The sequence below is a fragment of the Vicugna pacos genome, chromosome 23, assembly GCF_048564905.1.
Source record: "Vicugna pacos chromosome 23, VicPac4, whole genome shotgun sequence".
Taxonomy (NCBI): domain Eukaryota; kingdom Metazoa; phylum Chordata; class Mammalia; order Artiodactyla; family Camelidae; genus Vicugna; species Vicugna pacos.
The window spans coordinates 35,224,351-35,240,171 of record NC_133009.1 but is presented as its reverse complement, the minus strand read 5'-3'; the positions used below and the strand labels follow the sequence as shown (position 1 = coordinate 35,240,171).

At 37.4% G+C, this 15,821-nt stretch overlaps 1 protein-coding gene across 11 annotated transcripts in view; it reads left to right on the top strand.

The window, feature by feature from the left end:
• DENND1B (DENN domain containing 1B) overlaps positions 1-15,821 on the top strand; it is a 208,350-nt gene that overhangs the window by 128,899 nt on the left and 63,630 nt on the right. For all 11 annotated transcript variants that reach the window (XM_015247064.3, XM_072948774.1, XM_072948769.1 and 8 more), the window contains 3 exons: positions 1,482-1,582; positions 7,690-7,735; positions 11,804-11,905. In XM_015247064.3, the coding sequence (XP_015102550.1) occupies positions 1,482-1,582; positions 7,690-7,735; positions 11,804-11,905 (249 nt within the window). The remainder of the gene's footprint in view (positions 1-1,481; positions 1,583-7,689; positions 7,736-11,803; positions 11,906-15,821) is intronic.

The window sequence follows — 15,821 nt, the reverse complement described above, 5'->3', positions numbered from 1 at the left end:
GAATAGAAGTATTTGAATGCCTCCTAGTGGTATGCTGTATGCTCTAATTAAGGAATTTTAAAAATAGTATTCATTGAAGTCATGCTGCAGATAAACTATTAAAATTGTGAAGTACTAAAGCCCTTTAATGATAGCATTCTAAGTGGAACAGAAATACATTTTTTGCAATATAAAATTAATTTAAAATGTAACTGGAAAAATACAATATATATGACAAAGATGAATATACTTTTAATCAAAACATTTATGTTTCTGGTCTAGATTTCATTATTTTAATTGATTTTTTTTAATTTAGTGGAACTGTTTTGCACTTAAGTATAGACAAATGTTGCTATTAAGGTTGAATTGCTTTGTTTACATTTGTCCTTTTGAATTAATTTGATTAACGTGTAAGTTTTAATTCATTTGTGTCACAGAAATAATGGTTTATAGAATTTCTGTGGTTCATTTTCAGATGTTTTATTTTTAAATTCTGATTTCCAAGTTGAATAAAATGACTTAATTTATTCATTACATGTCTTGAAAATGCAGACTGGCAAAACTTTAAAATGATGGGAAGAATGCTGATTTAATTATTGCTTTAAATGCTAAAAAATGACAACACTTACAGAAATATAATTTAAAATGGAAACGAAGTCACAGGGAAAGAATTCTGATGAGGGTCAGTAGGAGGGAGGGGGAAAAAAGTGATATCCCTTTGTTAAGCATTAAAAAACATTTAATTAACTGCTTGCCAAAACAGAACAATTAAAATGGCAGTTACCTTTAAAGTGGCATCCGTGTGTTTGCAGCTGTTGTGGTACAAAGCTAGGAAACACAATGTTAATCTGAAATGAGCAGTTTAAATATGAAATTATGATGTCCTTGGCTTCCTGGAGTACAGCTTTCAAGCTTGGGCAGTTCGCTGGTCAATAGTGACATTCTCTGTGTCAGTGCACAGAGTCTCCTGATACCGTAACCCGCGGTTCACACGTTACTGAGGCTCCAACTGTCGAACGTCAAGTCCCCTGGTGCTGCCGCAGCTCCCAGCCTCTCCTGACTGGCTCATGTTTCATTCTTTGGCAATTTGCCCTAATGATATCCCCCAGGAGCTTTCAGCCCCTCTTCCTTTCCATATTTAATCGACACGCATTAATCTGAGTGATGCGCGGACTGCTGCACGGGCTGGAGTTCCCTACAGTCCCTTCCAGGATGCTGCCTGGGTTTTCAGTTTTACTCTTATTTATGTCCTATGTTTTGACCCCAAACACTATATATTCAGGTGGTTATAACTGTCTACATAAGGTGCCCAAGAAGCTACTTTGCTGTTTATACATTTTTTTCCTGAAACATAAGACTTTTTACAGGCAGAACTGGTCAAGATAACATGATTTAGGTCATTAAATAGTTTTCTGATCACCATCAGTCTCTGGTAACTTAAGTGTGGCTTTTTTCGGAGGGTCAGCGGCCACTTACTGTTGTTCTCCTTTTGCAAATTTCAGTTAACTGCCTGTCTGCACGGCTCGGCCGCCCTGCTGTACCCCATGCACTGGCAGCACATCTTCATCCCAGTCCTCCCTCCACACCTGCTGGACTACTGCTGGTAAGCTGGCTTCCGCCAGACTCCCCTAAACCCAGGCTTGGCGGTCAGAGCTGATCCGTTTGTTTGGAGATTAGGTAAGCTTGGAGCACAAATGCACATATATATGAATGGAATCTCTGAAACTTGACTTGGAGGTTAGTAACAAATATTAAAAGGTGGTTTTACGAAGGGCAGAGTAGTTCTTTCCAAAGGTACAAAAATTTATACTTGGCCAACATAAAGTTCTTTAGATTTTGTGAGTTTCTTCTACAGCCATTTTGATAAGCAAATGCATACATAGAAACGGACACAGTCTTGGTTATGGTCAGGACAATTTTACAGAAGTTACAGTGTCGACCAGAGAACCCACATCCCAGGTGTCAGGACTCGTCTGCAGTCTGTCAGAAACCAGACTGTCTCTGTCGGAGCACGCTTCCGTGACCTGCCCCCTGGGACCCACTTTCCGCTACCCTCTTCCCTCAGTGGCACCCCCAGTACCAGAGGCTGGCGGAGGGGCTGCCTCTACTTCAGGAATTCCCTGAGTTCCTTGTTTCCATCCGAGTATCAGCCTTGAGCCACTATGAGAAGCAGTGTTGAAAGTGCTGGGAGGAATTCTGAGAAGCTTCTTGGCGTTGGACATGTCTCCCAGTGATCTCACCCAGTCTGAATTCAGCCGCGCCTCTGGGACACCCCTGTGTACCCACGGTGAGCTTAGACAAGGGTGAGACCCCCCAGACAGCGGCCCGGGACCTTCCTCAGGACTGCAGAGTAGTCGTTTCTGCAGGCGGAGCTCAGTTCTTACGAAATCAGATGAGAGTTTTTTCCTCTGAACCATGTATGTGCGCAGACACAGACACACACACACAGACACAGATAGACAGAGACACACACAGATACACACACACACACACACAGATATGCACACACACACATGAGGAAATGATTTTGACCGTAATGTGTTTGTTTATATCACAACTAATGTTATTGAAAAACAAAGCTCGTTTAGAATCAAAGAATTTATTTATTTAACTTTCTTATTTCATGAAAAGCAGATCACCTAAAGTGTTTAAGGATTGAAATGATTTAAGTTCATGCATTGAAGTTACCTATCAAGTTTCCACGATTAGCTAGCCCTTTCTAGAACAGATGATTCTAATAACAACACATGTATCTGGCCACATACTGATTATGCCAGTGTGTTGTGTCCACAGCCCAGTAGCATCAGTAGTCTTGATAATGCTGGGAAGGAGGTTTCCAACGACCTGCTGCTGCCATCCTGCCCTTGGGGTCCTGGGAGGGAGAAGCAGCTTGGCAGGAGACTGTAGGTGTGCAGTTTCGTTACATTGCGAAGCGTCACACACACAAGGCTGAGAGTCAAGCTGGATCTAGAAATAGCTCTTTGGTATTCATTTTAGAGCTTCTTCCTCCGACCAGCAAACCTAGAATGGATTAGCATCCTTGAAGGCAGGAACCTCAGTTCTTTCACACCAAACGTGTGCAGTAGATCTTTGCAAGTAGTACTTAGTAATTAAAACGTACTTATTTTAAATAATTTTGACAAAAGTATTTGAAAAAATAGTGATATGATTTTTTGTAAATCCACGTCAAGGTTGTGGTTCAAGAACTAACACTCCTAATTATAAGGTTTAGAATTACATTTTATCATATGTAAGGTTAGTGCCATTTTAATTTTCCTATAAAAAATGTTCTAAAGTCTTAGGAGGCAACCCCTTTAATTTCAGTTCTCTATTGTGATGACACACTCGAGACGTTCTGAAATACTGTTATTTAGAGGCCATTGCTGACTCTCTCCGGAGAGGTCTTCCTGACACTTAGTAACCCAGCCATCAAGTCCTTTCTCTGCTGCTGCTACTGTAGTGAAGGAAGCTTGTTTCATATTTCAGTCTCTCTGGTCTCTAACCTCTGAGACAGCCCCTGTAGGACAAGTCCTCACAGCTTCCAAGCCAGACACTGCCCTGGCCCAGCGGGTACAGCAGTGGCGGACGCAGGGCTACCTGGCGGCTCCCGGGCCCAGAGGTCCCGGGCGCAGGCTCGGCTTCTGGCACGGGAAGTGCGCAGTACACTAGAGTTTTGTTTTGTTCTGTTTTTTAAATAGAACTGTCTAAGACTCCAGCTCTCTTCCATTGTCAGCAAACCCCATGGACCAAACTGTTTCGTGGGGAAAATGGTTTTCTTCCCTTTGATTCTTGGCAAATGGTCCTAGAATTCTACTGATTTGTATGCAAAAGGCAGAAAAACACCGAGGTTACCCCTTCAATCTCGGGGTTTTTGGGTGAAGAAATTTTGTATTCCACTCCAAAAGTAGCGTCAGGAAGACACGCACGGGGTAGAGGAGTATGTGCCCGCTCCCCGAGGTGACTGGACTTCGCAGATGCGAGGCGGCCCTGGTCCCGGGGAGCAGGTGGCAGGTGTGGCACCCCCTCGGAGAGCCGCAGCGCCATCTTGTGACAGTGGCTGAGCAGCGCGCCCTGGTCCGCGGACGGGGGCCTGCTGGCTTGTTGGCGCACTCATTCGTTCATCCACCCACTTGTACATCAGGCATTTAGTAAACGCGTATTTGCCAAGTCGTGAGTACGTCGTAATGGATAAGACTAAGTTTCTGCCCCATCAGAGCCCTCGGTAGGAAGAAATCCACACGTCCGTGCACACATGCACAGGCACGGAGTGCACATACCCTGCACGTGCACACACGAGGAGCAGAGGAGCACTGTAATGGGATGAGGTGCGTGTCCAAGGCATGCAGAGCAACGCCCATCTGAGCGCCTGGGGAGAGGCACCCACCTGTGGGGGCAGGGGGTGGCAGGGAGGGCTGCTGGGAGGAGGTGACGCCGTCTGCATTTCTCCCTTAATCTACCAGTGTTAGTGTTAGGGCGGAGCGGGGGTTCCTGTCTCACAGGTGCAAAGTTTCAGTTATGCAAGATGATTAAGTTTTGGAGCTCTGTGTAGCACTGTGCCTGTCTATAACACATACTGTGCTGCAGACCGAAGGTTTTCTAAGAGGACAGATCTCGTGTTAGGTATTGTTACTACAAAACAGAAACAAAACCGAAACCGAAACCAGCCAGAAAGTGAGAGCACTTTAACGCAGCAAGTCTGTGATGTTGCCAGACACGCTCATTTTCCAGCCCTTCGGCCCCTCAGGTGGCAGGACTGCAGTACCAGTACGAGCATGACCTGCTTCTGTGTTCAGGGTTGATTGAGTCGCTCTTTTATTTAGGCTGTCTGTCTGATTCTTCTTTCTACAAAAGGAACAGATTCAGCTTCTAAGAGAATAGTTTTTTTTTAAAAAGGTGGAAAACTATGTTGTTTAGAGAGCCCTGAGATTGTAACTGCTGTTACAATCCACCCCGTGGGTCGTCTCCGTAAGAAAACCTAAAACCAAAAAAAGCTATTACATAGTAATTATTTTTCAGTAAAGATTAATTGCTACCGAAAAGAAGCAGCAGTCGTATTAGAGCCTTCTGTATTCTATTTTTGCAAAGTAACTTCATTGACAGAAAGACCTAGGACAGTTTTGTGCACGGGTGATGAGACACCTGTGTCGCCAAGGATCTCTTCTGACTTACTAACGCCCTAATCTAATCGGGCGACTCCAGCTAGGAGAGCGAGATTACTTCCCATGAGATCTGGGATGTGCGCAGTCCAGTTTCCATGAGAAAAAAACAACTATTTAGTTAAATCTACATTCTGAAAACGTAATTGCTTTAGGAAAGTGTGCTCTAGATTAATGATGTTTGCAGTCTAACACCTGTATATTTTGGGTTTTTTAGATATTAGTGAGATAAAAACACAGAGACCCAGTGGTCTCATAGAAGAAGTTCCAGGTTACTTTATTATTTAGTTCTGCATGGAAATTCTTTACTGGACTTTTATCCTAGTTTAACAATTTCTGTATGTTTCAAGAGATAACTAGCCTTCATAAAGATTTTAAAGTGTTATCTTCAAAGTGTTTTGTAGGACATCGGTTGGTTAGTTATTACTTTTGGCTCTGATTTTTAAAAATCTGACCCACTCCCATGTTCCTTCAACATATGTAAAATGGGTGTAGTAGTTACTATTTTTGAAGGCTTAAATGTTTTTATTAGCACTCAACACTAAAACGTGCTTTGAGATGTGAGATGCCACGGGCTACCTGTGTTATACATCTTGAGGGCAGGATAACCTAACCTGAGGCCAGTGGGAAAACCACACAGTAGCCTTAATTAATTTATGCTGTTTTAGGTGTGGGCAAGGCTGCACATGTGAGAGAGCTTGGGAGTCGCCTGCCTTGTTTTGTACAAGTCGCCTGAAGCCAGTGGTGGGATCCCAGAGTGGTTGGTGGCACATGTTTTATATCTTTTGTGTCCCAGAAGGAATTCCGGAGATGAGGGCTTGAGCTCGGGAAGTACCTAGCCTTCCTTTCTGTGAGCGGAAGTGGAACAGGCCACATTCATTCCTTCTGTTTCCTTTTGAAGCAGAAAATCTGTTAGGTCTTAAGGGTATCAAGCCCTATAAATAGTTCTCAGCTTTCAGTCAAATGAAGTATCCAGAATATCAGATCAGTTCCAGATGGTCAATTGCATAAAAATAAAAAAATTTAAAAATAGGAAGGAACAAAACTGCCGAAGACAGAGGTAACTGGGAATTAGAATCCAGTGCAATGTGACGTATTGAGCAGGCTACTGAGGAATAAAATGAGAAATTTAACCATTCTTACTTTTTGAGAATTCTGGATGTATGCATTAGTGGCTAGCCGTCCTTAAGTAAATTAGGAACTGTTTGAGGTTGCTTTGGAAACTGAATCTATCGAGGTGCCTGTTAGTTTTATCTGTTTCTGGGTCTCAGAAGCAAAGTGGACATGCAGGAGTCTGGACAGCTCTGTTCTAATAATGACAGTGATACTTGGGAAATTATGCAAATACTTTGAAAAAGATTATCTATTTTCATTAACAAAGAGGGTTTGCATTAAATATAACAAAGATGTTTATAAAAGAAACGCCAAAAATGTCTTATTTTTAAATTTCTTTTGTGTTCCAGGAATTCCAATGTATTTTATTTTTTATTATTTTATTTTATTATTTTTATTTTTAAAATGTTTTATTTTTAAATAACTATTTATCTGCATATCTTCTACCCCATCTGTAGACATCTGTTCATGCTCATGTTTTCTTGTTAAATAATGTTTCAGTTTTGAAATGTCAAGTTGAATAATTCCCTACTGGTACTTAATGAGAAATCTTCTTGCAATTGCTAGTAGGTCTGTTGTTATAAACTGCAAAAAATTATTTTCGTCTGTATTGTTTGTGCCGTATAAGCTCTGTGTTCCCTGCTAGAGTGTAAGCTGCACGAGGGAGAAGGTTCCGTCTGTGTGGTTTATTTTTGTGCCCTAACCCCTCACCCAGGCCCTGGCCCCTGGATATACTTCAACTACTGTGTGAATTAATTAATTCAGTATCATTTTTAAGCCTATTTGAATATTTTAAAATTTATTATTTATTTATTATTAAAATTATGTTATTAAGACAATTGAAAGTGGGATAAAATGAACAGGCAAAATTTAAATAAAAGCTGAGGTACATGAGTAGGGGGACGGCATGGGAATGATAACGGGGGCGGGTGTATATCTTCGCACCTCTGTTCCCACCAGTGCTGGCACACAGTAGGTCTCAGTGAGCCTGTGGTGGCGTAGTAGGTGTGAAACAATGATGACATGTAGAGAAAATCATAGAAGAATGTAGTTGAATAAAAAACTGGGCGAAAGAAATGTGAATAAGTTAGATGCTTATTGAGGATATTTGGGATAGAAGTGTATGGAAAAGATTCAACTAGACTAATAGTTGACCTTAATATTCTTCTTCAATAAAAGCAGGTTTTTTTAAACATTATAACTCTTGATTTAATTATAAACGATTTTGTAATTTTTATGTAAATCAACCTTAATTTGAATATATTTATGGTCTCTAAGGTTAAATTTGAGTTCTCTGTATTGAGTAATTTAAATGCCTATGATGTGTTATATTAGAATTATGCATTTAATAAATTTAATTTTTAAGCTTTCTGAATGACTTACATTGTTGTTCCAGTTTTAATGAACCATATGAATATATACATGTGTATTTTTAATTTAGTGCCCCAATGCCATACCTGATTGGAATACACTCCAGCCTCATAGAGGTGAGTATCTTTCAGACATGAGATACTGGTAAGTTCATCCATAAAAATAATAGTTCACACAGTTGTCTTTTGAAAGAATAGTAACTGAATAGTACCAAGCAGTGGCAAGTGTCATGTTTAGAATATCCTCACAGGATCATTTTCAAAAAGGCAGTGGTGCAGTAACTAGGATCTGGTGCATCATCATCATTGTGCCGGCTGATTTCCATCTTGTTCAAACACATTTCTTTTTCCGCTGGTTGTGCGCACTGTGCTCAAACCCAGTTTCTGATCTGCAGCCTGAATGAGTTAGATCTGGTTTTCTGCTTCGGTTTTGTCGTGGTGTGCACCGTCAGTCCGCACTTTGCCGATTGGGGAAGATCCTGGTGAGGACCGTAAAGCACCTGAGCGCCAGGTGTGGCAAGAGCCCTGTAGGAGGTCCTGAATGGTGGAATTCTGCATGTGCTCTAGGTTTGGTCACTTTACTTTTCACCGAATGCTAGGGCAACATTTTTTATTTGGGTTAGATAACATATTATATATTATACAATTATTGTATTATTATATAACATTATAAATTTTATGAACTTTTAGAAAACTTGATTTCACAGGCTAGGGTACTTGCACTGAAAGGACAAATTGTGTATAATAAAACATGAATAAATGATATTTAACGTGTTTTTAGAGTGTGGAATATGTGACTGGCATTTTATTTGTCAGCAGTTTGAGTTTTTGCAAAATCTAACCATGGTTGGTTGGTGTGGTTTCAAAAAAGTCATCAAATTAGATTTTGACATTAGTGCACACATTATTTAATGTACCTAATAGAACATATTGTTTTTACAATGTATTTATTTATATATAGACGAAAAACATTCACAGTGGTTGATGGTACCCATTGATACTATTTTTTGCATAATGACTCTGTATCAACTCTTAAAACAAATGATTCCGCTTTTCCAAAATATTGTAGAAAAGAATCAAATTCAATGAATTTATCACATGTTAATTAGACACCTGTAAAGAAAATCAGTACTTTTAAAAGGAGCAAATTTAAGAATTATTTACTCCTAAAAGTATTATTTTGGAGAAACAGTCCTTTCTAACTTTAAATTGACTCATCATTAAATAAGGATGTGTAGGGCCATGATTAGATTGGCTGAAATCTCTGTACCTTTTATGCTCTGGGCTTATCAGACTGTCTTAATCATCAGCTTTATTTGGTTTATTTGGTTTAATAGTGAGTGAGAAACTATAATAGGAACTTCAGGAATGTCTTTCCAACAGTTGGGTATCATTTAGTAACTTTCTCCTTAATCTATTACAAGGGGATACACATTCTGCAATTCCATTCTTATTATGTCATTGTTAGGCAGGTTTTTTTGGCTAAAATTTTGATCTTTTGTGCTTTTAAATTTTATGTAAATAGTATTATAATTAAATATAAATGTATTTACATATTTCCTATATGGGACAGAACTGAACGTTTTTTTTTATGTTTTGTTTGGCTGCAAATACAACTTTTTTTTAGGGAAGAATCAAAATATTCCATTATTTTCTCTGTTGGTCAAGACAGTTGCAACACATTTTATCAGTTTTACAAAGACTTTTAAACGTAATTGCTCAAAGACATGAAATTAATGTCTTTTAAAATCTTTTTTAAAAATTATTTCTATGTGATCATAAGTAAAAGATGGCTAGAAATCTTATTTTAAAATATAAATTTGCTTCTAAGATGAAGGATAAGGGCATTTGTTCTCCCTGAAAACTAGACTTTAGGGATGAACTCAAAGCAGACGAAGGTCTGTGAGTGACTGGGGATAAGTCAGCAGGGGCTACAGATGTGAGGGTTCTGTTGTTCGTTTTACTGTGCAAAGGGCTCGGGGTGAAACACTGACCCAGGGTCACACATAGCATCACGTGGCTGGAGCCACGCCACTCCTCGCATCCGTGTCCTGGAAGGAGGGTCGTGCATAGAGGGCGCGAGAAAGTCTTGCCAACCTAACACCAGTAAGACTCACAGTCTGTGTCCTAATGTTATTTTCTTATTTGTGAAGAAAAAGCTACATTCTCTTTTCACATTTTCTTTCTCTTTCCCCATCCAAACAAGTGTATGAATTTTATGAGATATAAAAATATGGGACAGAGAAAGTCATACCAGTTTTATATGCTGCATGACTTTCCACTTCTGTTTAGGAAAAGAAAGATAGTCTGATTTGGAGGGAAAATATAGATAAAATGCATTAATACAATTTTAAAAATTTAAATTACGTACTATTTCCCCCTTTTTGCTTATGTAGAATTATTCTCATTTCAGAGGGGCTGAGTGTATTGATTTATTAAAATGGATGTATTTTCCATTCTTATTGAGTGTCTCCTTTAACAGATTTTAATATTCAGCTATTATTAGACTGTTTAAAACTAAGAGAAACTTTGAAAAAGGTATACATTTCATACTGATACTAATTTAATTTCTTTTATTCAGAGTTTAGTGTTAGTGTCATAACAAACATTTTGAGGGTCTAACCATTATTCTAGGCTATTTGAGTGAATTTATTTTACCCCCCTAAATAATACATCAGGTTTCTGGATTATCTTTACATTTCCTGTTAAAAGGACAACTTAGAATTGAAGATGGAAATCAAAATTATGATACACTTTTTCCCATACAAATGCCATTAATATAAACATATTTTTGCTCATAAAATAGGTTATTTTTGTAGTTAAGCTATAGTTACTTTATAGGTAGCCATATTTTTACATATGTAAACTTTTTTACCTAGGTGTGTACACGTGGAAGGGACCTGAGTTTATTTATGACTGTTTTGGCAATAGTGTCACTATTATAAGTGATTCTCTGCTAATTTCTTAGAAACGACAGTCTTCTGAATTTTGCTTTGTAATAATTACAATGTCTGTTAACGGGACAGAGCTTTAGAATCATGCATCTCCCCTGAGAATCCATATTCCAAGTAGACATCATAGCTTTCTTAACACATAAAAATTCCTTACTCTAGACTACCTTTTCCTAGCAGATTTCACATTCTACCTGATGTGCCGAGATTGGAAATCCTAAATGGATCACAGAAACTTCAGAAATGACTATTATTCTAGAATGTCAATTTTAAAACTGCTGCACTGAAATGAATTGACCAATTGCTAGCTGACCTATGCAATTATAGACTTCTGGAGTAGACGGTTACATTAATATACACCTTGCTTATTTGCATTAGGGAATAATACCATTTTCCATCATTTAAATAAGACTAATAGAATTCTGTAATTTGTTTAAGTAGACATTAGTTTAAGTAGGAAAAACAAACTAAATATTTCCTTTCTTTAAGAATAAAAAATCTAATAAATTCTAATTTACCATCATTTGTGTATCTATTGAGATAACTTGACCATTTGACTAAGCTTTCAAACAAATATTGCAAGTCAGATAGTTAATCTGATAGGTGTTTAAATTTGATCCTTTTTATTAAATTCATGGGATAAATATTACTAGCAGTAAATTCTATATTACTGCTGTCTTTTTTAATGCAACTTTTACTTGTCATCAACATACCAAATTGATATGAAAATGTAGAGAAAATGTTTATTAATTTAAAACTTTGTTTAGTACTTATTAGTCATACATATTGATTTCTGTTAACCCTGCAGTGTGATTTATGCTAAAAATAGCTCTAAAACTGGCCAGAAGCTCCTGTAACATAGGGTTGAAATTCAATTGATAAAATTTGAAGGATATAAATTTTTATGGTTTAATATAGCTGTGCCTATTGCGTGAGTCTTTGTTGTAATATGTCTTCGGTAGTTAAATTATATTCAGTATCTCCAAACTAAATCGATATGTTTAGATGAGCCAACATTCCATTTTTAAGCATTTTCACTCTGTCTTTTTGAATGGTTATAGACAGACTTTCTCATAAGGCAGAATTGTTTATATTCTTTTATGATGTAGCATTTCTTTTTTCCTTTTCCCAAGGCTAATGCATTAAGGTAATTTTCTCTACATGTCTAAGTTCATTATAGTTTTGGAAGGAAAATATACTGAAATATTTATTTATAATTGTGTTTTTTAAACAGAGAGTGAAAAATAAATCACTGGAGGACGTGGTTATGTTAAATGTTGACACAAACACTTTAGAATCACCATTCAATGACTTGAACAGCCTCCCGAGTGATGTGGTAAGTCGGGGGGGTATTTTGTGGTGAACACGCATGTACATGTTTTCTCCTGGACCCTTGAGTTACTGAGTTATCTTCTACCTGGAATAAAAGGGTTGAAATGTGCATGTGGTGTGAGAGGAATCGGCGCAGGTTCTGCATTTAACATTTCTGCCGTTTGGCAGCTGAGGGGATGCTGAATGGAACGTCGCACTCCTTGTAGAAGTAAGAGCGTAATTAAAAAGCTGGATGCATTCATTAGGCAGAGTTTCTCTAAACGTAAGCCTCTTCATCTCATCTTAATCATTATATTACAAAGTAGGCATTTCTGTCTGCCTGGTGGCATGTCTTGCAAAAGAATGAGAGAGTTTTTGAAGGCAAGAAGAAGAAGGGGGCCAATTATCGGCTTTTGCTTCCCTGCCACCTGCCAGCGCTTTTCCTTTTAATTAATGATCTGATGGCACTGGTCAATATAATAAGAGATGCTTGTACAGTTGGGGTCAGAAAATGCTGTCTTTGATCTCCCTCAACTTTCTGAAACATTTATTTGTTTTTTCTAGATTATTTCAGTTTTATTTTAATCTTTTCTATCCTGCTGAGGGCCGCAAGAATGAAAACCTACACTGTTTGTCATTTGCTTTGGCAGAGCAAAGACTGCTTACTTAGAATTCTATTTGTAAATTAAACTGCAAACCCAGTTTGTCATAAAAGACATCTGATCCTTTTGAAATGACGAAAACTGTCTTTTGTCTGTAAAGGCTGATAAATTAAGTGCCAGCTCTCTTCTGGTCTTTGATCTTACAGAGGTTTGTGTGCGTGTGCGCATGTGTGTGTCTGCAGCTCATAATAGGGTATATTCTGTATTTTGTGTTAAATAGTCTCCAAAGTGCATTTTTCTGGCCTTCGTATTCCTTAGAACACGGTAAAAACGCAGATTGTTCTGTTTCTGTATATATTCTAATGACTCTTTTAAAATATCTTTATAACTCAGTTCTAAGTTAATTAAACTCCCCTTTAAAACATCCGTTTTTTTTCTGGAGTGTTAACATTTTGGAATAAAAAAACCTTCAAAATGTATTTTTCTGTAATATTTCAAGTACTTTAAAATCGTTATTAGGGAGTTTGAAAAAAAGAATTTAAAAAAATCTTAAACTCAAAAAATACAGGAATACTAGCCTTGATTGTTTTTATGGCTAGTGATAGGAAAAACGTAATTTTAAAGTCAAAATCAGATTATTTATGCCCATAAATAACCTAAAATACTTGCTGACCCTGAAGCAAATTAAATTGAACTACTTTATCTTACTGTAGTAAAATTTATGCTATGTATGAGCAAATCCAAACCCAGGCCAGTGAAGAATTATATTATCTTTTTAGCTCATTATAACTAGATTGCCTCATTATAGAAGTTTTGCAGAAGCCGCTAGAAAGGATTGCAGTTGTTCATTTAGAAATCCATCAAAGTATTCTTCATTGGATATAGAAATGATTATGAAAATAAAGCCCCAGCTTTTAAGAATGTTTTTCTTATGTGTATGTGGTTAGTGCCCTGAAAAGAAAAGATGGTTTATTTTTTTAAAGATGAGAAAGAATAAGAGAAAGGAAAAAGAAATCAGCTTTTTTGTGTCATACTGAAATTTTTATATCCAGCTTCAGTGACAGCTGATTATTTCTTTGAGAAAAACAACCTTTAGTAGTAATTTTTTTGATGGGTGATTCTTTTTTAATTGGGAACTACTACCTTCCTAGTAGAATTAGTTTAATATTAAAATATTTATTTAAGGATGTGAAGAAGTTAGACAGCATTCACAAAATGTAAAGCCTTAATATGTAAAATGACAAGAGGGACCGTCTCATTGTTTACTTACAAGCAACAGTTAACGAACGACTCACAGCTGAAATAGTGAAGGATGTTCATAAAAAGGAACGCTGCCGGGTGAGGTAGGTACCGCTATCTGTAAGCTTGAAATTAAGGGCCACAGATTTATAGACAAATTTGAAGAATGAGTACGTTGAAGTGGTTCTGAGGTGGAGCTGGGACTATTTACTGAAAATGTGAGATGTTCTAAACTTAGTTATTTTCTAAAAATATCTCAGGTGATTGTTTAACCCATCCCTAGTAAACTTAGCTTTTTCATCAGTTTTCCAAAAGCTCTCCCTCATAGTAGAAAAGATGGTGAAGTATCAGTCATTCTTGCTGTAATTGTAAATGTTTAAATGAGACGTGTTAAAATCACAAATGATCTTACTGAATTTCTTTGTGATTTGAATTAAGAAAAAATACTTGAAGCCTGAAAAATATTACTATCAGTATTGCTTGATTATTTAATAAATTAACTGATATTTAAATGGGGCCTTTTAAAATCATTCACCAAAGCATTTAAATTATCCGCACAGGCCAGATGACTTTCTGGGCATGTGTGCTTTATTACTGCGTCAGCCTGACCAGTGGTCCTGGCTGTTCCGAGGTCAGTGGTCACAGTTGTCCTGAATTACTGGTTCTTTTTTCCTGTGGACCCTCTGCTGTGTTGCATGCTGTAATCTTCTTAATGGCTTCATTCCAATATTCACACGTAATATTTTAGATTTATTGGCTGTTAGAAATACTACCACGCCAGTAGCAGTTCCGCTGCTCTTAAGGTATTTAAAATTGGAAAAATAAATCAGGCCAAAGCTTTCAGGAATCCTTTGTTTTCCTTAAGGGAGGGGAAAAAACTCTCTTCCTGTCTTCTGACAAGAACACTTGTTTTTCGATTTCATCATTTCACTATAGATTTGGATCATTAAAGGAATAAAACACACATTTTACTGGGAGTGATTTTAACGATATTGATTATTACATGGAATAACTTTTAAAAGCAGTAGATCCATTAAAATACACTTTTGTAGTTTTTGTCTGTGAATACATTGTGATTTTACTTTCTAGTGGCTTTGCCAAATATGGAAACCTTCAAGCATACGTAGTTTCTGTTTTGAAATAAAGAAGTAAATTTTCGGGTTATGTAACAGTATCAGTTGCATTTAGTATTACTGTGGTATGTTTTTAAGTATGGGGTAAAAAGAGCCGATTGGATTAAATATTAACATTTGAAATCTCAAATGAGTCCATTTTAGTTTAAGAAAATCTACTGTTGAGACCCCCCGTTCCGACTATGTACACAAATTTATTTTCAGTTACATAATAATTTAAAATGTTGTATTTCTAAGGTATTACTGCTCACTTTATTTTTTATCATCAACATTTTAGAAAGTAATTTGGAAAATTGTTACTATTTCAAAAATAAATAGGATGCCCCACTAGTTGGACAATTAAGCTGAAGAGAATTACGAGATTTAGGAAATCTGTCTTCATGTGAATATTGTTAGAACAATGACAAAATAACTCTCGCAGAAGAAAGCAGTAAGAATTGACATCTGGGAAAGTTACACCCATTAGAATAGTCATTACTTGGAAAGCAAATTTTGACCTATATTGGTTAACTGTCTTTAAATAATTTAACTCATTAGATTGTAAAAAACAATACACTCTGAGACAGGTCAGTGTGTTTACCTGTTTCAGACAAGAGGGTGGGTCACAGCAAGTAGACTGCTAACGGTTTGTCTGGAGCTTGAGTTTGTATAGGTTGATCCTCAGACGTGTCCCCACACACCGGACCGTGGTCCCGCTCGTGTAAACGTGATGTGCTTGTAATGAGGAACTCTTAAAATTTAGTGTAGAGGCTTACTCTGCATTCTGATCTTGTTAGAGAAATAATCAGTATGACCTATTTGACTGAAATGAGGATTGTCAGCACTGCTTTAAAAACTCATTTTCATGTTGTACAGAACATTATTGGAAAACAGTTTTCCATTTTCTGTCATGAGGGTGCGTAGAAAATATGGTACACACGCTGACGTGTTCTTGCACCGTCTCGGCCACGGTCTGTCCTAGGACAGC